General features: G+C 41.6%; 1 protein-coding gene across 1 annotated transcript; it reads left to right on the forward strand.

The window, feature by feature from the left end:
* The first annotated feature begins 934 nt into the window (after window positions 1-934).
* On the forward strand, window positions 935-25,511 carry CCDC24 (coiled-coil domain containing 24). The gene is made up of 8 exons (XM_053470330.1): window positions 935-1,102; window positions 4,198-4,376; window positions 8,366-8,515; window positions 9,151-9,255; window positions 17,956-18,010; window positions 21,059-21,128; window positions 21,519-21,621; window positions 24,974-25,511. The coding sequence occupies exons 1-8, from the start codon at window positions 935-937 to the stop codon at window positions 25,509-25,511; spliced, it is 1,368 nt and encodes a 455-aa protein (XP_053326305.1).

Here is a 25,511-nt window from a genome sequence, read left to right on the forward strand (position 1 = left end):
GATGCTCAGCGGCTCAGTGTCTGGTAGGGTGTCATGGGAGTTGTGATCCATACCTGTGTTCGTTGTGCTTCTTCTTGGATCTGGGGGAGAATCCACTTTGTCCAGTGAGTTTTCTGTCCCTGCAGATGTGGACTGCAACTCCCATCATACCTAGCCAATCAAAGCAGCTGGAGGTAGCCACCAGTGCAATACATCTTACTAATATGATGTATCCCCCATACCTGCTCTTAACCCTTTCGTAGGCAGGGATAATAACCTCCAGCCTTTTAATGCAGGGAACCCAAGGTTGAAGGTCTCTTACCTACATATAATGGGGCAAAATATGAAGACACATGAACTGATTTTATAGGGCAAAGGGTTCCTCACCTACCCCTTGGGACTTGATCTATAATAATTAAAAAAAAAAGGATAGATTATTAACTATCACTGTCAGGGGGTGTTTGGGGATATATTGGGCAATCCACGGGGGGGGGGTCTTTAATAATGAAAAAGTTAATAACCCCTGCTATGGGGCTTTTAAATTCAGAGCGATGTTCATAACACAAATATTCCTCGGTATGGATTAGTTTAATGTTGACCTAAACATGACTTAACTATAAATGAGAGGGATTAAACATGCATCCTGCAGGCTACTATTTTTAGTAGTTTTTAACAATTTAGTGAAAATTGTGATTTAGTTGCCTGCACAATACTGTCGACAGATACTTCGAGATCGCTGGATTAAAAGATGCACCGCTTACCATAATGGCCTGGAAGCAGACATTAGTTACCACCAGACCTAGAAGAGACAAAATAATACATTTTATAACATATATATATTTTATATATACGATATATATATATCTAAAATATATATATACATCCCGATATCTATACTACTGATACCGTGTTTCTAATCACAGGCTCCTCGAACAGATGCAAAGACTCTTTGGCGATGCTGCAGCCCGTCAGTGACCAGGACAGCGGTTATGGAGAACTCGTCGAGCCGCCTCCGTCACTTTGGAGACTTGTGGAGGAGCAGGTGCCGGTAACCGAGAGGGCTGAGATCAAGAGGATCCTGGGAGATGCAGCTGTTGACCTCAGTTTAGAGCTTCACGGAGAGGTCAGTGCCGTGTATACCGTTTGCATCAGCTGCTATGCATTATTTCTATACCTTTATGTGTTATTGGCTTGGACAGCGGCACACACCATTACTTTACTTATACCAAACTCAGGAAGGGTAGTGATTTTTTAGCAGTATGTGGACTTTGATTACTCTATATGACTCCCCCCACTTTAGGTCTATATACATCTGTCTGTTTTACCCAAACATTTATATTTCATTTTTTTTTACTAGTGTTGTTCTCGTTCACTCTTTTTTTCCTCCTCTCTGTCTTCTTTTTCTCCTTCTGCCTTACGCCATGTTTTTCTTATGGACAAACTTTGACATTCTAGGTGTTGTAAACTGGGAATAGCAGTCTAGAACCATCAGACCCCCAAAAATACATAACCCCCTAAATGTCTTCTCTTTTATAAATATATTTTGTTTTTTTTCCTCCTCATTCGGTTGATCCCTGACCCTTTTCGCTAACAAATCCATCTAAAAGATTTTTTCCTCCAACCCTGAATTTCTCTAACAAAGTATTTAGGGATTAGATTTAGACCACGTACTGCATCTGTTATTCATCAGCTAATATATTGTGAAATAATACCTTGACTTTCTAAGAAAATCCGCTCGTGTGCACGTGAGAAACATTTCCAAATCTGGTCTCGGGACTCGGGAGAGCTTTACGTGTAAAATGCAGCTGGAAACAAAAATATCAAGAGATTTCACTGGAGTGAGAAATTAGCTCCAGCTTAGAATCTATGGACTAACTCACACAAAGTCTCATTTAATTAAGAGTACGTTAATGAATTAATTAGGTTCCGTACAGGTAAAGTAGCTGGGCTTTCTCTCTCTGTGCCGTTGGTGGCAGACATGGAGAACGCAACATTCATGTTGGTGCTGAAGTTGTGTTCCTTCAAAGAGCGCTTCCTAAGTGTCCTTGGATAAGACGGTATGGATATGGGATCCAAGACCTGCTCTTCTGGTACACCAGGGACCATAGCGGATCACAGTTATGACTGCGCATGCGCAGAATGATAAAACAAAAATCTGCAGCATCTCCGCTGAATAGGTGTAGGCATCTAACGCACCTTCTCTAGAAGATACATGAATGTTGGGGAACTTGCTGCAAACTCAGTATTTCCTCCGAACATTTGCTCATATCTTACATGCTTTGGCTTCTTGGACGGTATCTGTCCATCTGATGCAATCTCGGCTGGCCGTGAAAGAGTTTACTAGCTTCACATGTTTAGAGCTTCGTAGGAGGCATGATGGGGAAGTCTTCCGAGTAACGAAATTCAGTTTCAGAGAACGGAATTAGAAATGGTTCCTAGAACTGGCAGCGGGAAATCTGATACCTCCCAGCCCCGTCTATATGTGGAAGGGCAGAGATAGAGCTGCCCTCTGTATTCACATGTACCGGATTGCTTGTTATTGCCACTTGGTGCGTCGGTGCAAACAGTCGGGTTCACAGAAACACAATATTCTTCTAGGATCTGTGCCTGGCTGAGCGATATAAGCGTTATAGTCCATAGCTGATCTAGAATCTATGTACGAAGCGGTATTAAGTGGGTTTATTTAAGCTGAAATAGTATCACTAGCGGGATGAATTTAAATAATTTGTCTCCCTCATCCCCGTCTGCACACAGACAGACACAGTAAGCAAATCCAAGTGCGTGATATTTATAAATGTGCGCCCTGTCTGAATCCCGGCTGCTAGAAACCCAACCGCTGGTGGTCTAATCTCCGAAGTAGTGGAACCACAGCGTAAACCTCAGAGAAATCCTAAAGTGAAATGGTGATTTTTAATTAAATATACATATACTAGTAATATATATTTTAATATAATATAATATATTTGCTGTTTCTCCAAATTTATTTTTGAATAATTCAATTGTGACAGTTCCTCTAAAAAAAAAAAGTTTTTTTATGCATACCTCTCAATGTCTCAGAGGGGCACTTTGGCATAGTAGGGTTACAGGGCTAGCTGACTAATGAATGACTAAAGAAAAATGCATATTTTTTTACCATTTCTGCTGCTTCTAGACACATTATTGTGACTTTTATGACTAACAAACATTCTGAGGCTCTGGGTTGCATCAGGGGTGGAAAAAGGGGTTTCGGTCCCAAAAGACAGAATATCTCTTCTCAACAGGGATGCTTGGTAACTATGCTGGTAACCTTTAGCTAAAGAATAAATCTGGCTATTTGAAGATATGTTAAGAACCATCGTGTTTGGGCATAAAACAAAATAACGTTAGGCAATAGATATATTTTGTAAAAAAGTGATTACTTTGGTAAACCCACAATTTATGGTCTAGGATTCTTGCTTATGTACAAAAAAACCTGATTTCATGAAACGTAAGATGTTACGTGTTACATTGTAATAATGGTTTTACGTTTCTTGCACTGTATGTAGGATGCCCCTTATCTGCCAGATAATCCAGATAATATACATATATCATATACATATATACACACACATAATAATGTATAATATTGAAAGTTACAGTAGCCTCCATGCTTTGTGGAGTGTGAAAACCTGTGGTTTGGAAACACCTGACTTCTGCTATTGAAGTGTTTGCTAGAAAGAAATTGGCCATTTCTATGTTTCCCATAAGACATTTAGATTTTCTTTGCTTTGATTAATACTATTCTCCTTAATTAGCTTTGACTTTCAATTCTGTCCAAAAGATAAGATTAACAGGGCCCTGGGTTTTACCCGAAGTCTCTGAGTGAAGCACTTCTTCCCTGGGGCAGCCTTTCTCTCGGGAGTTTGTTTGCCGATGCCCACTCCTTACTCGTTAAAAGTATCTGGAAAATAAACAGAATAACTTCTAAAAACATACAGTGCATAAAACTAATAATAACACAATGAGAAAGTGTTTTCAGTGACAGATTTAAACATGTTTTTCTCTGATGTGACATTTAGCATCCAGCTGCCAAATTCTTACCAAGCAGTGCGAAGTCGACAGAGACCTGGTAGCTCGGCAGAACTTTGGGCAACTTACAGAATAGAAGCTTTACGGGGCTCAAATGTCTTTCATTCTCTAACCTGCCTTTACCCTACAGAATGCCATTCTCCCCTGAAACCATCCTTTATATTTCCGTAGGTTGAGGTCCTCCTGGACATATGGAGAGACCTAAAGTCTACCTCCTGGTGTCCAAGACAAAGTTCTCCCCACAGCCTCAGTTCACTCTTGGCCGATCCTCCCGTGATTAAGGACATGGTGACTCAGGAGATACGGATGCTTCTGCTGAGTGTGCGACAAAAGGCTCGACGTGATGGACTGTAAGTTCTGTGTGGTCAACGAACATAAAATATTTTTATTGACATCAAACCGTACATCAGCATTGCATATTAATCTAATAGCCTAATGAAGATTGTCTTTCTATAACGGCGCATGTGATATAAAATTCAAGATGCCCCCAAGTGGGGACTCACTGTAGGGCAAGGTATTTAGGAGGGGTGTGTTCTCAACTGAGTTAATCTTGCACTCCTTTAAAGTAAAAGGTGAGTCCAGATGTGGACCTCCTTGCTCACGGTGTCTAGAAGAAGACCAGCCGCACCTCACTGATTAGGCCCAGGAGAGGCTGAAACGTACATGTGAATTTGGTGGTTGAGTTTATTCAGAACATACATATCATAAACAAGACATATAAAACACCTTAGACATCAAAATGTCACCCCACAGCACCAACAATCGTTCACACGTCATGGAGAGATCGTTTGCATGACCCTTGTGGTCATTACTGGGCTGTGCTAGACTTCCAGCTTTATAGACAAACTTATCATTATTTAGTCTTTTGATGGCAGATGCTTTTCTTTAATGGTTTTTGTCCCGAGCTGTGAATTTTCGTAGGTTGTTCGCGTCACCCAAACGACGCACCAAGTTATTTTCTATTCAGACAGCTTCCTTCCCAGCGCGTCTCCCCGTCCTTTCTGTGTAATCCTGTTCACGTAGTCCGGCATTTCCAATACAATAGGGGATTCATTGGTTTGGTCATAGCAACTCTGCTGTGCCGGGAAGCATGCAGGGGAGCTTGGCTACCGAACAATACACATGACCCCTCTCACTGTCATTATTTATATCTTCTGGCAAAGAACAATATGGCTTTTTTAATGAGTCAACGTCATTGACCCCAGTGAAGCGAGGCCTGAAAGCACAGATACCGATGCCTTTTATGAGTTGTCTTTTTGCCGCCGTGCTCATTACTGACACCTTCTTTACTCTCTGGGTTTTACTTATCCCATTTTATTTGCCACCCCATCCTACGTCTCTTTTTGTCTCTGACTCTGTTGGGTTCAGACTCGCTATTTAATCATTAACATCTCTTGGGTTTTGTACTTAATGAAGTATGCATTCTATAAATTATCAGCTACAGAGCCGTAACCAGGGCACTCGCCACCCGCGGTTAGAGGACCCGTCCTGCGCTGACGTCACATCTGCTTCCAGAAGAGTATGGTGGCATTGCCACCATGTGGATGAAGAGCTGCCCCTCTCGCTCCATTGGCACAGATACAAAACTGTTTGTCCATTTTTTTTCCTGTGCTTCGTTAGATCTAAAGTTTTATTTGAGACCGGTCTTTGTCTAATTTCTTGGATAGCTTTTTTGTATAATTATCAATGCTTTTGACGACACCGGAGTTTCTTGGTTTATTTAAATGAAATAACATTATTGTTAATGTTTTTGATATGTGTTTTAAGCATTTTGTAGATCACTTTCTGCTTGGCTCTGTGTTTTGATTATCTACCGGGCTGAATGGGCAGACACAATCTGAAAGGTTCCGCCAAGCCTGCATTCAGATGGATTAATCCATCGCTGGCTGCCGTTCCCGCTATGAAAAGCAAAGGCATCTTGATTGAAAGACACATGAACACAATGTTGTGTGCCTTTACTGAGCTGCTAGTTCGGTAATTTGCACATGCTGTTCTGTTTCAGTGTAGCCAACAGGTATTAATTGCCGTACATACGGAGAAACACTTCATGCCACGTGGATATCTATACACCGTGGTCTAAAAGGGCATTTAACGCTAGCGTACTCACATTTTTTTACAGAATAGTAAAAGTACTTGGGAATATATCATTTGATGGCCCGGCTGGTTTTTCCCACTGTGAAGAACCGTAATTACTGGACTGTAAGTTGGTTATGCGTTATACATGGTCAACCCCAGTGAACTTCTCCTACTGGCTAAGCTTGCCCTGCATAATGCATAATGAAATCAGTGAGGAATCTCATACACTACGCAGTATACATGGTTTCCTTGCACAAGAAACCTCCAACATCTAATTAATGGACTTAAAAGAAATCACATAATTTCTTAAAAGAAAAGATGCAATAGGGCTAGACTAAGGAGGTCCTCGTCCATGCAGTCCCACTGTTTGGCCGGCTGTTGCTTCTGTTTGCGTAGCGGAGAGTCCGGAAGGAAAGTCCTCCCAGCTTCTTATGATGAGGTCTCCTGTGACGTTCCTCCTCTGTCTCTTTTTCCACTCAGTTCTCCCCTTGACTTGTTGATGGGGAATTAGTTTAGTAATCAGCTGATGGAAGCCGACAGTCAGTTTTTTTCATGTCTGTCCAGCTGGCGTCAATGTCTGATTCCTTCTGACAGTTTCAGACATTTCATATGTAACAAAGACATCCTTACTGCTTAAGGGGGGCACTAAATTCGCTGATCTGTAGAATAAACTGCTCAAAAACCAAAGCACTTTGCTCTATCCCCAGGCATTTGTAAAAGAAAAAAACATAGTCGGTGAATATTAACTCTTTGTACCTAAAGGACTAATCTATCGCATGATAATTGGCCAAATTCTTGCTTTTCATATCAAATGGATTTATATTTCTTGACATTTTCCTAACAAACTTTAGCCCGTGAAGGTCTGTTACAGTTCCCTCTGCTTTTCAATTACTATTTTTTTTTATTTTTAACCATAGCGACGGTCATTATTTTACAAAAGCATCATTGTTTAGTAGATACAGTAATAATGCTACTTTTAGAATTATCTTAATTAATCAGGTTTTTTCAGTTATTGAATAAGTCAAGCGGAAAGAAGGACAGAGAAGCTCGATGCTACAGTAACCGTTGAATTCAATCTCTCGCTGTTCTTGTCGAGGCGTTGGAACCCTGTAAAGGTTATTTAACAATGGGTTCCATATACCGGGTTGGGCAGATGGTTTAGTTGGCTTGGTTATCGGATGACCGGTTGGTTGGAGGGATCTAACACTAATGGACCCAGAAAGGGAATGAACTGGATGGAGAGTAGAATACATTGAGAATGGCTGAGCGGGGGATTCTAAGCACTGGATATTAACTGGATCAGCTGGACGGTGCCAAAATGTCCATTTATTGACCACAATGGGAAGCGGATACAAGATACAATTCCTTCCCAAATTCCCCGGCCCCAAGGCCTGCAGGAGGTATGGATCTCCATGGAAGGACCACTGGAGTAGTCTATGGAAGGGGGCACCTAATAAAAGGTAACACACCACCTCCCACCAAAAAGCTGAATCGGGGCTTCCGGCTCCACCCTGGTAATTTTGAAAATCTAATATTGAGATCAAATAATCAGTAAAAAAAAAAAAAAATAGTCATTATTGTGAGGGCAAAAACCAGAAATGTGGCATTTTTCCAAATAAAAATTAAATAAAATGTAAAAAGTGCCAAGAAGGGTCCAAAGATGGTCGTGTTAACCAACACGCTAAACTAAAAAGGGTTACACAGAGCATAGACCTTGCCCAGGGGCTCCCAGGGGCCAAGCTTTCCCTCCCTCACATGCACTCACTTAGCCAAAGGGCCGCAAAGCTTTGTACTCCTGCGTGGGAAGGATTGGAGGAAGGATTGGAGGACCATTAATGTAATTAGCAGCTGATCTCCTTATCCTATTTGCTGGTAGCGACTGAGCCAATTAAACCTACGGTTACTTAAGATATTTCTAGAGTGGTGCGCCAATACTAACAACTCCATGAACAATAAGTAACTTAACGTCTATGCTAAGTAATTCTGGGATCATTATCTATGTCCTATCTGATGTTACTTAAATGATGTTACTATAATACTAAGACTGATCACAGTTTCAGGATTTCTGGATGGCGTGCTTAGTTGAGATTATTACACCAATTAGGGAAAAGATGTAACGTTCCATAAGCTTTTAGGACCTCGGCTATCTCTTCTTTACGTGGAATCAGGACTTCTGGGGAAAAAAAGATTGTCTCCATTATTTTCTCTTTGCAGAAAAAGGGCAATTCATCTGTGTTAATCAGATTTGTGTCTGTCGTTACAGGGACGAGGAGCGGGTCCTCTCCAAGTACAACCCTAAAGTAGTGAACTATGTCATGGGGGAGAGTCGCCCTCCAAGCAGGATTGGGAGCAGCTGTTCCAGGTACAGCGGGGGGCGCAGGTCGCAGACAGGCAGCACCGGAAGAGATCTACGGTGAGTCTACCGGGGACACCAAGAAATTACCCAGTGGAATTCATCTTGTGTAGAACAACGCATGTTTAGGGAAACTGTCACATAGCCCTGACTCTCATGCCCTCGCCTGTATGTAAGATGTTAGTTTTCATATACGTATTAATACATAAATTAGTGTTTTTTTATCTTCCGTTGTACGCTTATATTGTTATGTTATGCTGCTGTCTCACCCTCAGATACTTGTAATAATAGCTTTACAGACAAAGAACTTGGTCTGCTAAAACAATGCCGGTCCAGTATTGCCCATTTCCGACATGGACTGTAGTATGATGGATTAGTACAACTAGAATACCGTCAAAGGATGCATATTACACATTCAATATAAATAAAATAAACGTCTTTTATGTACGTTTATATGAAAAAAGGAAAATATGTCACTTACCTTTGGGAGAAGCTGCAGAATCCCTCCATGCATTTGCAAGGGGGGGGGGACACAGATTTAAATGGGACACTCAACACCCACATCAACATTCAAGTGCACATGATGGTTAACCCTTTCCCAACCTGTACGTCCTGTCTGCCCATTGAATAGCTCAGCGGAGTATGTCACGGCTTCATAAATGGACTAATAACCAGCGATGACGTGTTTCTTGCAGACCTCTGTCCTCCCTGTCTTCTGGGTCCAGCATCGAAGATGACCTCGAAGAACTGAAAGACAAGCTTAAGATTTCTGACATTGATGAGGTTATCGCACACCTAAAGTAAGTTAAAAAAAGAGAGTATCATATACATGGACTTTTAGTTTAGTTTGTGAATGGGGTACACAGGTTCTAGGAGTGTGGGTGGGATGCTGTCTTTAGGCTTCTGATGGTGGCCCCTGCATCTGACTATGGAAGAATATTTAATTAAAATAGTAGTGAATGCAATACTCAGTCTCCAAGCATAAAAAGACATTTTAAAACATTTGAGGAGGACGGATTCTGTATCAGCGCTGAGCACATAAAAGGGCCACAAGCTGAGCGGGTTGAGCTATGATGTCTCACATGACCTCGGAGATGTGATATCACGGAGTAATATGTCATTGCCCAGTCTGGGGAGCTGGGTGCCAAAGCAGCCTGCTGGAATGCCGTGTTATTGTAAGTTCTAAAAACAAAACCGCCAGGCTCCATTTACAATTCCAGACGAGGGCTTCAACCTGCCAAGAGGCCCGAGTTTAACTTTGTGAATATCCATGCGCAAATTACTGGATAATGAGTACACAACGTCTTGGTGCCTTTTCACATTTAACTCTTATTTTGCTTATAAAGACCCCATGGCTTGGTTTTCCTGAATATTTAATGAGCAAATATCATTAATCAAGTATTAATTATGGAACACACGTTTTACAAGACTTCTAAGCAGCTGAGTTTGTTTGCCAAAATGCCCAAATTTCATATTTACTAATATACAAAAAAAGGAATGCACAGCGCTAAAACCACCCAATGCCACAGTATATAAATTGTATTTGTTCAATATATATATATAATACACCAATACCATATACAAATACAAGCTATCTATAGAATGGGGCGTGGATTTGCTATAGTAAAAAAAAAAGACCCTATGGGGAGCTATAGGATCCACCTATGCATCTCCCTCACCTCCCTATCCCTATTTAACCCACCTCATCCTGCACAGGGTGGGGGGTGAGGGAGATGCATAGGTGGATCCTATAGCTCCCCATAAGGTTTTTTTTTTACTATAGCAAATCTTCACCCTGTTCTATAGATAGCTTTGAGCAGAACTGCAAACAGCTCTTTTTGGAGGTTTTCAGTGACATCATTGACACAGATTACCCAACGCGACACATCCTACACAATTACAATGTAGCACAACCAAAGACCGGGCATAGAAGGACTCTTAGTATAATTACAACGGCATAGAAGGACTCTTAGTATGAATATAACGGCATAGACGGACTCTTAGTATGAATATAACGGCATAGACGGACTCTTAGTATGAATATAACGGCATAGACGGACTCTTAGTATGAATATAACGGCATAGACGGACTCGTAGTATGAATATAACGGCATAGACGGACTCTTAGTATGAATATAACGGCATAGACGGACTCTTAGTATGAATATAACGGCATAGACGGACTCGTAGTATGAATATAACGGCATAGACGGACTCTTAGTATGAATATAACGGCATAGACGGACTCTTAGTATGAATATAACGGCATAGACGGACTCGTAGTATGAATATAACGGCATAGACGGACTCTTAGTATGAATATAACGGCATAGACGGACTCTTAGTATGAATATAACGGCATAGACGGACTCTTAGTATGAATATAACGGCATAGACGGACTCTTAGTATGAATATAACGGCATAGACGGACTCTTAGTATGAATATAACGGCATAGACGGACTCTTAGTATGAATATAACGGCATAGAAGGACTCTTAGTATGAATATCAGCACAAAACCTAAAAGTCATCTGGGGAAATAAGAAACTCAAGACCACAAAAAGTTACCGCAGCCAAAATATGAATATTAAATGTATGGTGGAGTACATTATCGGAGTACAGGGGTGTTTTCTTCCATAGTTTATTGTTACAATATTCTGTAATAAATACTGTTTTTATAAAAAAAATAGGATAATAGGGATGCACAAAATTTTCCACTGAGAAACAAGACTAGGAAATCGAAATTCCGACCTCTCAAGGGGGTTCCTCTGAACATCTAAGTTTCATTATTTAGCGCATTACCTGCAAGTGAACGAGGAAAAACACATCATTTTTTATGAATATAACGGCATAGACGGACTCGTAGTATGAATATAACGGCATAGACGGACTCTTAGTATGAATATAACGGCATAGACGGACTCTTAGTATGAATATAACGGCATAGACGGACTCTTAGTATGAATATAACGGCATAGACGGACTCTTAGTATGAATATAACGGCATAGAAGGACTCTTAGTATGAATATCAGCACAAAACCTAAAAGTCATCTGGGGAAATAAGAAACTCAAGACCACAAAAAGTTACCGCAGCCAAAAACACGATTATTTAGAAATAAGAAGTTATGCTACATTGCTTAAATCTGTGATTAAAGATAATATGATTATATAAAAAAATGTGATCCTATATAATTTATTCTTGACTTCCATCCATACATTATTTGTCTAATGATACATTTAGTAAATCAGTCCCAGTGCTATATTATTAGCAATCTCTCTTCCTTTCTATTATTTCTTTTAACTAAACCACATGCGGCAAGATATAAAAAACGTGGTTCCTCCCAAGTATTCTAGATACCCTTTAAAATCTACAAAGTCAGCTCGGGTCCATCTACAAGACCGATTTAGCCAAAAGCCTAAGGAGACGCATGGGGGGGGGTTATAAGCTTACACATGGACAATGGCAGGGGTTTTAATAAAGGGAGGGGGACAAACACCAAGTTTTTATAACTTTTCTGGACAGTATAGAAAGAGCACTCAATGAGTTGTGTCTTGAACCTCGAAAAATATTTGTTCTGCTTTTTTACGCTTATCAGAACTATCGATGGGCTTATGCAGACAGGACGCCGGGGGTTAATCTTTACATCATACATGGCAAGCCACACAATGCTGTCATAAAAAGATTTCTTGCTTTGGCTTGTGGTCAACCACAATTGATAGATTCCAATTCGTGAGGCTTTGTGGGCCTCTAACTGCCTGCGACGTAAGCCCATCGATTAAATGGCCAAACGACTTCCAATTATATACTCAGCGGCCACAAGTGCTCATTGGCAACTGAAAGATATGTTTAGAAGCTGGCACCGCGATATACAATTTCTCAGATGGAGCCACTTATAACGCTACCTGGGTTAGAAGAACACGGTCATTCTAGGTCTCTGTAGTCTGCTGTTCACAGATGATGTCATTGTTCTACTTTGTTATTTATATATCATTTTTTTTTTATATTTTTTGCATTGTATATTTATCAAAGATGAATCTGGATACATTGTAGCCCATATGGAAGGCTAGAATCTTCCTTCAGTGTCTAGTAACAATATTAGTAACGATATGTTTATATGACTGCATACTCCAGTCAGTTATTTCACTCGATAAATGGAAGGAGGCCGAACTCTACGGTACATTAAATATGAATATTAAATATATGGTGGAATACATTATCGGAGTACAGAGGTGTTTCCTTCCATAGCTTATTGTTACAATATTCTGTAATAAATACTGTTTTTATAAAAAAAAATAGGATAATAGGGATGCACAAAATTTTCCACTGAGAAACAAGACTAGGAAATCGAAATTCCGACCTCTCAAGGGGGTTCCTCTGAACATCTAAGTTTCATTATTTAGTGCACTAACTGCAAGTGAACGAGGACAAAAACATCATTTTTTATTGAAGAAGAATACTAGCACTGCAGGTTTGCAACCGTATTTTTTTTTTTTTAAATGGTTAAAAAAATAAACCCCAAGACCCAAAACTGTCTTCTTTCGGAGTGATTACCACTTCTGTACCAAATGTCTATCATCCCTGGCGCATCCTGGAGGCTTTAACGGCCTGTGGGTTGTTTCTTATTTATGGGGGGAAAAAAACTGCTGATGTACTCCAGGAAAATATGCATCAGGCCGCTGCCTAGCGGGAATTCTCGCCGGCTGCATCTGTTTCTGGGGAAGCATTTATTATAATCTGGCTTAACAAACACGGCCAAAAACGGCAGCTTTTAACAAACGCAGCGGGCAGGATTCTCGAGTATCTGTGGACGCGACGTAGGGTGAGGGCTCCGCAAGCCCAGGAAATTCTGGCAGGACCTGTCGTGTTTAGTAAATTATTTCAATTTTTTTGCCTTATTTTGTTTCAGCATCCAAGAAAAATGATCCATTGTCTCATTTTTGCAGACTTTTAACTTTCCATAAGGATGTTTAATCCTCCGGCGCTACTTCGCTTATGTTTAGCTGCTGGTTATTTAACCCCGTCAGTGCCTCTAACGCCACGGATCCTCACTGAAGGTCAGCCTTGGGATCCCCGGCGTTCTTTGGAGAACTGTGTGCTCTAAATCCACACCTTGTGTCTTATATCACAAGCAGAGATACCTATCCGCGAGCGATATCTTGTATTAGTTACACCACTTGATTTACATAGCGCCATCAGGTTCCGTAGCGATGTACAAAGCGTCCTCCAAGGGGCAGAGCTAGCCAGGCATAAGGGTGGAACTAGACTCATGAGGGGCATTATTAGCCTGTGAGGGGCAGGGCTAGACACAGACATGGGCGTGGAGTTGGGCAGGGAGTAGGCGTGGCTAAATACTGCTTCCCCGCCCTAGAGCAAGAGACAAGTGACCCTGAGATCCAGAGAAACAGCTGGAGACTCTGAGCCAAACCAGAAGAGCTCCCAGGTGGGCCTAAAAGTCAAAACAGTGTTTGTTACTTAAATTGTGTAAATAAAATACATTATATTTTTTCCCAATACCTTTCCCAATTACACAAACCGCTCTCAATAGGTCACAGGGTCACGTAAATGTCTCGGCCCCCCAGACACGTCTCTATGTGTACCGGCGTGTTTAGCATACTGGAAATAATGCATATACTATTAAACTTTTATTTATGGCTCTCTTTATTTTATACATAATAGAAGCTCTGTTGTAAGCCGCAAAAAAACGTACCTTCTTTGTGGTGTTATTCTTCCCGCGGGGATAATGAAATGTTTTACGCTTTGCAATAAACCTAATAAATTAACAAGACCCTTTTCTGCTTTTCTAAGAATTAACAATCATGTAAATGTCTTATCGAGAATCCACATTTATTTGAGGCCCATAAAATATCCATACCGGCCGGCCTGTCGCGTTTCCTACGTGTATTGCTCTTAACCGTCTTGGGAAAAGTGGGTCTGTCTCCGACGTGTGAACAATGCTTTACACATACCATAAACATGCGTGTATTTTCTATATTGCATAGCATAAACACGCATGTATTTTCTATATTGTATAGCATGAAACACGCGTGTATTGTCTATATTGTATAGCATGAAACACGCGTGTATTGTCTATATTGTATAGCATAAACACACGTGTATTTTCTATATTGTATAGCATAAACATGCGTGTATTGTCTATATTGTATAGCATAAACACACGTGTATTGTCTATATTGTATAGCATGAAACACGTACACTATGTTTGTTGCGATATATTTGGGCGATGTTTATTGCAAGTGAAAGCGTCATTAGCATAATGTCGGAACGTACGTCATCGATTAAAGGTGTTGTTCCACTAGAGTACTCTTTTTCGCATTTGTGATACGGGCCAAACCTCCTAGTTCCAAGGCGGTTCTTCTCTTAGGAAATCTTACTAGAACAGCAGAAGGATATCAAAGATGTGAGGAGCTTCACAGAATTAGTAGCTCCAGGGAGAGAAAGCGGGGGAAACACCAGAACAAAAAGGCGATTGTGCCGGAATGATTTGCGATCCCCGGTGAGAGTGCGGAATATATATATATATATATATATATAGCGAACCGGGGGAAAAAACCACCCAACTACTGAGGAAGGAAAGGAAAGTTCTCTGGGATAACTCACTAAATGAACATTGATGGTCCTTATCCGGGGTGTGGAGGGCCGGTCGCTTGGCAAGACTTCTCGGACCTGTTTCACATCTGTCATTTCTCCAAAAACAGGACAATTCAAACGCTTTAGCTCAGAGATGACGTCATCTATATCGCGTTGGAATATTTAGACTGCGTTTAATGTTTATTGGCGTTTGACGCTGGAAAGAGTCTGCCGTCTGATGTGGAAGATAAGCGAGTTTATTCACTTTCCGCGTGAAATTGTTCACCTCATACAATAAGGTAGTTCATATCCACCATTAACCCAGAACTGCCAATAGACGACACCGGACTGAACAGCAGTGCAGGAGTTGTCATCCGCCTCGTTTTGGGGGATAACAAAGGGTTAAAACAGGGATGGCAGAGCATCATGGGAGTTGAAGCTTATGAACAGTTAAGGAACGGAAACACTTGATATTTGGAATTAATATGAATGAAAAAAATCAGTTTAATTAATAATAAATATTATTATTTATTGTTTTATGTAGCGCCATCCTAATCCGTAGCGCTGTACAATTTACATGTAACGTTAGATAACAGATCTAGCCTGAGTGCTTGGCACGAATGATGTCCATTACAGGAGTTCCAACAAAAATCCACAAAGAAATTTCCGAAATGACCTAAAAACCGCTGTCCGTCTAGGCAGGAAATTTGATGGAACTTGAGTATTTTTCATGTTTCAGCAGCGACGAGGGGCTTAGTTTATATACTCACTGCACTCAGAATTTAACGTTTTGTGAAACAAAGATGACCGATGGGTTGATTCTGTTTCCGGAGGCCCCATGACACTAAAACAATTTAGTATTCGTTGGTCTATTGATTGTTATTGATCATGAAACTCGGGGTTAAATACATTCGATTTTGTTTGATTCCGGACCCTGTAGAGTTAGCGAAAAGGAAATTTAGCCCAAATGTGCCTGTCTGTGTCAATCTATTTAGCCTTCGCTATGAATACTAACTTCATTCACTTTAAATCAAATTCACAAGGATTTATTCCTTAAGACTGACAATGGTCAGATTTCCAGAGGGTTTGGAAGCGGTCCAGGACGTATTCGGAGATTTTACAAAGTACAAAACCACCCTTGTGTGTTAATGAACTGCACCTGCCCATGTTAGTGATGCCTCATTCATCCGTGGATCGCTGCCCTCGGGATCCAGCTACGTTTTAAACATAATACGGTCAATATGTGGCGCTCTAGCTTTTTCCGAACGTCATCTTCCGTGACCCTCTGTCTATTTCTGACAAATCCCGTTTTGTTGTCATCGGTCTAGCAGTTTGACAGCAGCTGATGAGCTACCTGTTGGCCATAATTCCTATGATCCTTTGCTAATCTTCAAAGAATGTTTTCATACATGGAGTAACTAGAAGATGTTTTTCTACAAATCTTTCCAACCTGTCCTGATCATATTTATTCCCAGTAGAACCCAAAACTGACAGACATTTTGAACGTTCTTAAGGATAATTCACGGCATCCATATACAGTAACTTTCCATTAAGACTATTTTGACTATTTGACTTTATTATATTACATGGTACAGTCAAGGTTGGTTCCTTGGGCCCAGCCTTAGATGCAATGGCATCTATCTGCAGTTGGGACCCTACTAACACCAAATTGGATCTAGAGTTGTGAAGACAAAGGTATAACGTAGACCTCCTCAAACCTTCTTGGTGCACAGACTGACCCATCTGCTTCTGATGACTTCTATAGTTTATTACCAGATATATGCAAAGTATTTACAAGCAACAAAAATAATTTGGTACCCAGACTTCACACATGTGCGGTGGTATGTAGACCTATTTATGTCCAAAATAAAACGATCAGTGCATCAAGAGAGGAACTCAACGCGGCTTTTCCGAGAGTGGGACCATAATCTTTCATTATAGCAGTAAAGACAACCCAGGACCCAATCTAGAGGAATTCCATGGAAATCAGGGCAACAAATAATGAACAGAAGCTGAACAAGTCAGAACGTTGTGAACATTCCAACCATTTAGCTTTGGTCGTATGTCTGGGATGCGAACATAAATGTTCTATCCTCTACATAGTGCCGGCTGTGCATGTAGCATTTTTATTGCAGACAGTCAGTTATTAATATACATCTCAATGTCCTGGTATTATGTGCAAAAAAAAACCCTGTATATTTTGATACGCTGTTCAGGGAAACTTGGTGAGGTGGTAGAAATAGACTTTGTATGTGTTGGCGAGGTGAAGAGGTCTACTTGCTTGGCAGATACATTTGACGGTTTGATAGCTCCCTTCCAGCTCTCCACCCCCCTGGTTATTTTTATCCCTTCTGTATATTTCTAGGATAATGAACTCAGACACACAAACAGAGGGTTTTTTGTTCAGCTAGTCGGCATATCTCAGTTTTGATCAAAATCTTGACATTCCGAAGCCTGAAAGTAAAAAGCATTCTCAACGGCGTTCTACCGAGCCCCCCCAACCGTATCTTTGTGTCCCAGCCGCGTGCATTTGATCGGATGCTAAAAATGTGGCCGTGTGAGATCAAAGTACTTGCTACTGTAATTGCGTGTTTTAGATGTCATCTGCTGCTGTAATAGAAGGTGGGGAGGGCATTCACATCGCATCGACAAGCAACATTATTTAACGCTAAATAACTAACCTTGTTCTAAATGTAGACCGTGGCATCTGAGACAAAACCATAATTGAATCCAAGAATGGAAGCCGTCTATCGCTTGTGTTATTATCCGTGTTAAGTTGTAACATGCTTGGGGGGGGCTGACAACATTCAGCACAGAATGCAGAAGTCATCTTAGTTAGAGAACAAAATGATCTTCATGATCTCTTCCACCTGTCCGGTTACCACAGATCTTCTTCTTTCTCCCACACAGATCTTTACTTGAAGACGAATGCAGGACGCTGGAGAAAGATATCAGCTTCTTGCAGGTATGCGACTTAACATATAGCTTCTTATTACAGGTCGCTATATTGGAACGGGGGGGGGCGCAATTCATGGGAAATTTGACAAAGCTCTCAGACTTGGGTTGCCTGTTTTGTTTAACAAGTGCCTGATTACCCTTTCGGCTCGGGGATGTCTACTCTTATTCTTCATGAGCATTACTTAGATGTTTCTTTCATGGAAAAATAACCAATAAATGGGGTTCATTAATTTCCGTCACTGTTAGGTGTATCGCACATTAGTGAGGGTTTCTTGAGGTCAGCAGGTATAAGTTCTGCTACAACCACACAGAATATTGTGTTCATTAAATACAGTTCTGGCTGTTGAAGCCTGTGGTGGTCCAAGGATCCATTAACAGGAAGCAGCCAATCACAGGCAAGAAATTGCTTCCACTGAAATCAATGGGAGCATTTTTTTTTGCACATGTGGGTGGGGTGGAACTCTCTTGCAAGCCAGCTCCAGAAGTGGCTGGAATGAGTATACCGCATGTGAGCAGAAGATGTTTTCAGCCCAATACATCTACAAGACTAGAAACCGGGGGCAAGGAAAGAGGCATTTTTTGCTGAATTCCTCCAAGCCTTTGCAAGAGGAAGGAGCTGGAATTTAAGATTACACATATGCATAAATTCTAGATTGTCCATCTGCCAAGAACTCTCCCCATGCCATTCTATCTGCTATTCACCAAGCCACCTTTTGCTGATTTCTTAATCTTTTGACCTTGTATTGTTACTGTTCCTCTCATTACATTTGATTTATAGCCCGTCAGCAGATTCCGGAACACTTTAACAATGAGGGGAGAATAACACAAACAATTCTAACAATACAGTACGGAAGGCGATGAAGGCCCTGCTTTCGTGATCGTATATTATATGCCTGGAAGCAGCACATTCTGAATTCAGTAGAATTCTTTTAGCCGTGTCCATATTGGAATAAGAGTGCTTAGATATGTATTTTGGGCAGGGTATTAATCAGGATTAGAGTTGGGTTCCCTGCTGATTCCATAGTACTGTAGGTGGTTCTTAGAAGCTTTAAGTGGACAGTCCAGACTTTGCCCCCCTCTATCCGGCTCTCCCACCGAGCTCTACCTCTGTTTTTCAGTTTTCGGGATGGAGGTAGAGCTCGGTGGGATTCAAAAGGGGTCACATCATCATCCAATCAGAATAGTGAAAATCTAAGAATAACTTTTTATGCATATCCCACTACTATTTCTAATTCACAATCCTGAGAATCTTGTGCATTAGAAAGACAACGCATACTCGGCAAAGGGTGATGTGAGTGGTTCTACATCCATATCCAGTAAAATTCCACACTGAGTCCTGAGTGGGAGCGCACACACAGAGCAGAGACAGCAAAGATGGGGATTAGAGATCCCAAATACCACGTTCCACTCTCTGCCTCTGACCTTCAACCAATTGTTTGATCCGTCAGAGGATTCCAGCGACATTTCATTGCTAAAAACTGTTGGGTGCCGGGGTGGAGATTGCACGGGGTACGTGGCAGTAAAAACAGATCGAGTGATTTAAATACTAATAGTTTTAGTAGAGCTGCCACCAATGTAGGAATATAAATAATAAATAAATATTTATTTAAAAGTGAATTTTTATGAATGTGTTTGAATTTATAATAAGGACAGCAGTCTGAGGCCCAGGTTCTAGTGCGGTCCATGGGCCCTTACAGTACCAAACTTGGGTGTTCCCAACTAAATGCCTACCTTGTTACAGACTACCCGCTTGTCGGAGCAGGGGGGCTATAGTTCTTTAACATAGTGGAAGCCCTAGGGAGAGCAAATTCATACATAATGCAGCTGCATTAAAATAACATTAGCTAGAATTATTAAAACAGACAAGTATGTTGTAGTAACAGTTTAAGGCGGCCATTCAATTACATGCCGACGGGGACAACATCCTCGTTATGCGGTTTATTATTTTTATTTAGGGTGACATCATAATTTTATGTGACACTGCTGCCCCCTGGTGGATACCTCATTAAACGGGGTATGGTTTGCAGGACAAAAATGATCTGGAAAGACCAAGGGATTATTATTATTTATTGGTTTTTATTGCGCCATCATATCCCACAGAGAATTTAAAAGCAAAAAAGGTAACTTGAATCTAAGACAAGAACTGCTTAAGGTATGGAAACCGGAGAAACTGGCGGATTAGATGGGCTGAATCACTCCGATCTCTTTCATTACGCTAAAACTAATTCAGAGTTTGACTTAGAACCGGCTCTAAACAGTCAGAAAGTTTCTGTTTCACATAACCGCAGAGATACATTGTGAAGCCGGACTATTGACCTCCTTAGGAAATACTATTTATACGTAACCCCTGTAGTTTTATAACATTAGAGTAACAATAGGGAGAGCAATGCATTGCGAGGGTTAATTAGCACAATAACAATTATTACAGCTTCATCTAAATTCCGGTTAATGCTTATGGCTTAGTTATTAAGCAGCGCAAATCCAAAATCATACTTTTAAATTTATTTTACAACTGCATAATGATTAGCGCCAGATGTTGCGTTGATTTTCTGAGCATAACGAGCTGGGTGTCTATAAATGTGTGATATAAACAACGTGGGATTCGGTGTCACACAAATCACACAATCTCCTGGACGTCTCTGCTGTAAGGAAAGCATGTGAAAAATACATCATTTTGGCTTCACAAATCATGTTCAACTGAATACCCGTGTGGATCTGTGGAGCAGTTTATCTATCTATCAATTGAGCTACACATCTGTGTATCAGTTGATCTATCTGTCAAATGATTTATAAGTTAGATACGTGATAAATAAGATGGATCATGTTTTCTTCTTACCCTGTAAGAATTTAAACTGTAAAAGAAAATCACCATTATTGCGAGCCATTTCTGGAGCTAAGATGCCATGGTCCATCCAATCCCAAGACCTGCACCTCCTTTGACCAGTCATGTTAAACATAATGAGTGTCCTTGCTGTTTAGAGCGGTAATACCGGTATGATATACTGTAAATATACTGCAGTAGTAGGAAAAAAATCCTATTTTATTTTTGGCGCAGCAACGTCTGGAATTAGAACATCAGTATGGTGCCGAATCTCAGGCTGCGTCACCGGAACCATCGCTGTCAGGTAAATGCAGATCCTTTCTTGAGTCAAGTGCTCACGGATTCAATGTGTTTGAAATAAAAAGGGATAATGTGCTCCTAAATATTATATCTATTACTGCAGTATGGGAAGCCTGCAATGGGCAGTTGGTTTAATGTAATTGTGCCTTACAGAACCAAAGGTGTTAAATGAAATGGATCAGGCCTATTAGCCCAAGAGAAAGCTGATACCTCTTATTGGGCCAACATAGAAGATGTAAAGAAGAGAGCTCAGAGGTCCTGAAAATATACGTAAATTTACATCTTTTTTAACCATGGCCCAATAAATGATATCAACTAGAACTAAAGGCTCTGCAGATAAAGAATCGGTTCTTACTGCTCACAGAATAACCTTTTTCATTCCCTGAATTTCTAGAGTTGAAGGAGGAAAGGCGTATTATCGAGGCGGACTTACACCTTCAACAGTCACCTGTAACCTCATTGCTTTACCAAAAGAACACCAGCAAGAGCACAAAAAGGTAGAAATAAAATGCCAAAAAAAGACCTTCTACTTAACATGATTTTTTATTTATGAGAACAGGGCCGGACTGGGACTGAAAAGCAGCCCTGGAAAAATTTCGAGACCAGCCCCATATAGTTTATCTCACGGTGAAGCTCTTACACCCACACGCACCCCTTATACACACCCGAGTCACACTATGTGCCATTCTTTTTATCTCATTATTTGTATTAAAATGCCAGAAAGCAAAAGTGTTAAAAGGCCCTAATAAATTAAATACATTACACATAATGGGATCAAAACATTTACTACTGCGAACATTTTTAGATGAAAGAGTTCCATTTAATTCAGTGGAACAAAACACTGATCACATTATTCGTCACGATATTCTGGTAAGAAACTTTTATTTCTTTATTAATTCATGTAGACTATTTTTTTCCATATTTAATAAAAGCTATGATTTGGTTTTTATTTCCTTTCATTTGACAACCTACCCCCGAGTTATGCATCTCTGCCCCCAGGCTTCCCACTTGCCAGAGTGGCAGAGTGCCCCATGATATGCCTTCTAACCCCCTATATGCCACTCTGCCTCCAGAAATGCCTTATACCCCCTATATGCCACTCTGTCCCATGATATGCCTTCTAACCCCCTATATGCCACTCTGCCTCCAGAAATGCCTTATACCCCCTATATGCCACTCTGTCCCATGATATGTCTTCTAACCCCCTATATGCCACTCTGCCATATAGAGGGTTAAAAGGCATATCATGGGACAGAGTGGCATATAGTGGGTATAAGGCATTCCTGGAGGCAGAGTGGCATGAAGGGGGTTAAAAGGCATATCATGGGGCACTCTGCCTCCAGAAAAGCCTTATGCCCCCCTATATGCCACTCTGCCTCCCTGATATGCTTTATACCCTCCTATATGCCACTCTGCCCCATAATATGCCTTTTAATCCCCTATATGCCACTCTGCCTCCAGAAATGCCTTTTACTCCCTATGTCACTCTGCCTCCAGAAATGCCTTATACCCCCATATGCCACTCTGCCTCCAGAAATGCCTTATACCCCCATATGCCACTCTGCCTCCCTGATATGCCTCAACTCTCCTATATGCCCCTCTGCCCCGTGATATGCCTTTTAACCCCCTTTTTGCCACTCCACCTCCAGATATGCCTTTTGACCCCCTATATGTCACTCTGCATCCAGAAATGCCTTATACCCCTATATGCCACTCTGTCCCATGATATGCCTTCTAACCCCCTATATGCCACTCTGCCATATAGGGGGTTAAAAGGCATATCATGGGACAGAGTGGCATATAGGGGGGTATAAGGCATTTCTGGAGGCAGAGTGGCATAAAGGGGGTTAAAAGGCAAATCATGGGGCACTCTGCCTACAGAAAAGCCTTATGCCCCCTATATGCCACTCTGCCTCCCCAATATGCTTTATACCCTCCTATATGCCCCTCTGCACCATGACATCCCTTTTAACTCCCTTTATGCCACTCTGCCTCCAGATATGCCATTGACCCCCTATATGTCACTCTGCATCCAGAAATGCCTTATACCCCTATATGCCACTCTGGCATATAGGGGGTTAAAAGGCATATCATGGGACAGAGTGGCATATAGGGGGTATAAGGCATTTCTGGAGGCAGAGTGGCATAAAAGGGGTGAAAAGGCATATCATGGGGCACTCTGCCTCCAGAAAAGCCTTATACCCCCTATATGCCACACTGCCTCCCTGATATGCCTCAACCCTCCTATATGCCACTCTGTCCCATGATATACCTTCTAACCCCCTATATGCCACTCTGCCATATAGGAGGTTAAAAGGCATATCATGGGACATTTTTGTTTACTTTATATGGCAAGCCGATCCAGCTTGCCATATTAAATAAAAAATAATATATGCCACTCTGTCCCATGATATGCCTTCTAACCCCCTATATGCCACTCTGCCATATAGGGGGTTAAAAGCCATATCATGGGACAGAGTGGCATATAGGGGGTATAAGGCATTTCTGGAGGCAGAGTGGCATGAAGGGGGTTAAAAGGCCTCCAGATATGCCTTTTGACCCCCTATATGTCACTCTGCATCCAGAAATGCCTTATACCCCTATATGCAACTCTGGCATATAGGGGGTTAAAAGGCATATCATGGGACAGAGTGGCATATAGGGGGATATAAGGCATTTCTGGAGGCAGAGTGGCATATAGGGGGACACACTTACATACACACACATGCCGATTTTTTACAAAAAACATTATACAGTACAAAAAATACATTATTTTACTCACCTTCTACTTCTCTTGACTTCCTGGCAGCTGCACACTGTTCTCCTCTGTGCTGACAGGATGCCACTGACCTGACATCCGGTGCTGCAGCAGTGCGAGGGGGCGGAGCTTCACCTCACGCTGCTCCCATCACTATGCAGCCATCAGACTGCTGGGAATGTCATCTAAACGGCCGGTGCGTGCTGATGCCGCCGGCCGGAGCTACTTTAACACTTTTTTTTTATTTATTTATATGGTAAGCAGGATCGGCTCGCCATATAAAGTAAAAAAAAAGTATTAAAGCAGAGGCGGCCGGCGGCATCAGCACCCAGCGGCCGTTCAGATTACATTCCCAGCAATCTGATGGCCGCATAGTGATGGGAGCAGCGTGAGGGGTGAAAGGTCAGTGCGAGGGGGCGGAGCTTTCACCCCTCACACTGCTCCCATCACTAGACGGCCATCGCACACGGCTGCTGGGTGCTGAGGCCGGCCGGCCGCATCAGCACCCAGCGGCCGCTTTGATTAGATTTCGGGCAGCCTGGGAGGCAGCTCAGCGGCTGTCTTCATGGCCGCCCAGCCCACTGACCTTCCGGCCCACCGGGAAATTTCCCGGTATCCCGGTGGGCCAGTCCGGCCCTGTATGAGAACCAATAAGTAGCTTCCAAGTAGTGGTTCCACTAAAGGCTCTTCATCCACTTATTGCTTGAGAAACACAGGAAAAATAGATCAAATAAAAATGGCAAGCTTCCTTTACCGGGCTGAAACCAGACTAGCCGTCTTCCATGACCAAGGTAGCCATTGAAGTCAAATGTTTCCCACCAATGAAAGTGGATTGACTCAAGGGCAAGTGATCCACACAAAGTCCCCCAATTGTCAGCTTAGATACAGGGCCCGATCCACTGGACTCATCGTCCTATTTTTCTTTAAAAATTAAAATTAGAATTGATTAAATATATTTATTATTTGAATAATCATTGTATCATTAGCCGCCATGTAAATGACCATGTGGATGATGGGTGAACACTGATAATAGTTGCTATTAGCTGAATTTACTTTTATTATTTTTATAACATTTTTTTTTAAACTTGCAGACCATTAGATGCTCCAACAATTAGCTTGTCTGAGAATCAACGCGCCAGAGCCGCTAGTAGAAGATCTTTATCTGGCGGTTTACGAGACAGTGAACTTAAAGTTGCTCCCTGCCCACCAAGTTCGAAGCTCAAGGTCCAGGAGAATAGGAGACCCAGCAGCGGTAATATATCTGGCCCGCTAATACCAACATGCGCAGCTCTGCCACTCCCGCCCGCTGTTAATGCAAAGAGTGAGCAAAGCAAAGATATCAGAACCAGAACCGTTCTCAACCAACCAAGTAAATCACAGAGCATCGCAGTGAAGGACATGTTCCGTTCTTCACCCGACCGCCACAAGAATTCAGAGACAATTTTGAAAGCCACGTATGGCCAAAACCCAGAGACATCCTCCGCTGTGCGGGATCCTGATAAATCTTTTCTAGGACTGGATTCTGGTTTTGTTCCCACGCCACCCCAAGTACAGCGACCAACTGGTACGTCCAGTTCCTCCTCTACCTTACGAAGACTGAGGACCCAGCAGTCAATATCTCCATCCTGA

The sequence above is a fragment of the Spea bombifrons genome, chromosome 6 (assembly GCF_027358695.1).
Source record: "Spea bombifrons isolate aSpeBom1 chromosome 6, aSpeBom1.2.pri, whole genome shotgun sequence".
In the NCBI taxonomy this organism is placed as follows: domain Eukaryota; kingdom Metazoa; phylum Chordata; class Amphibia; order Anura; family Pelobatidae; genus Spea; species Spea bombifrons.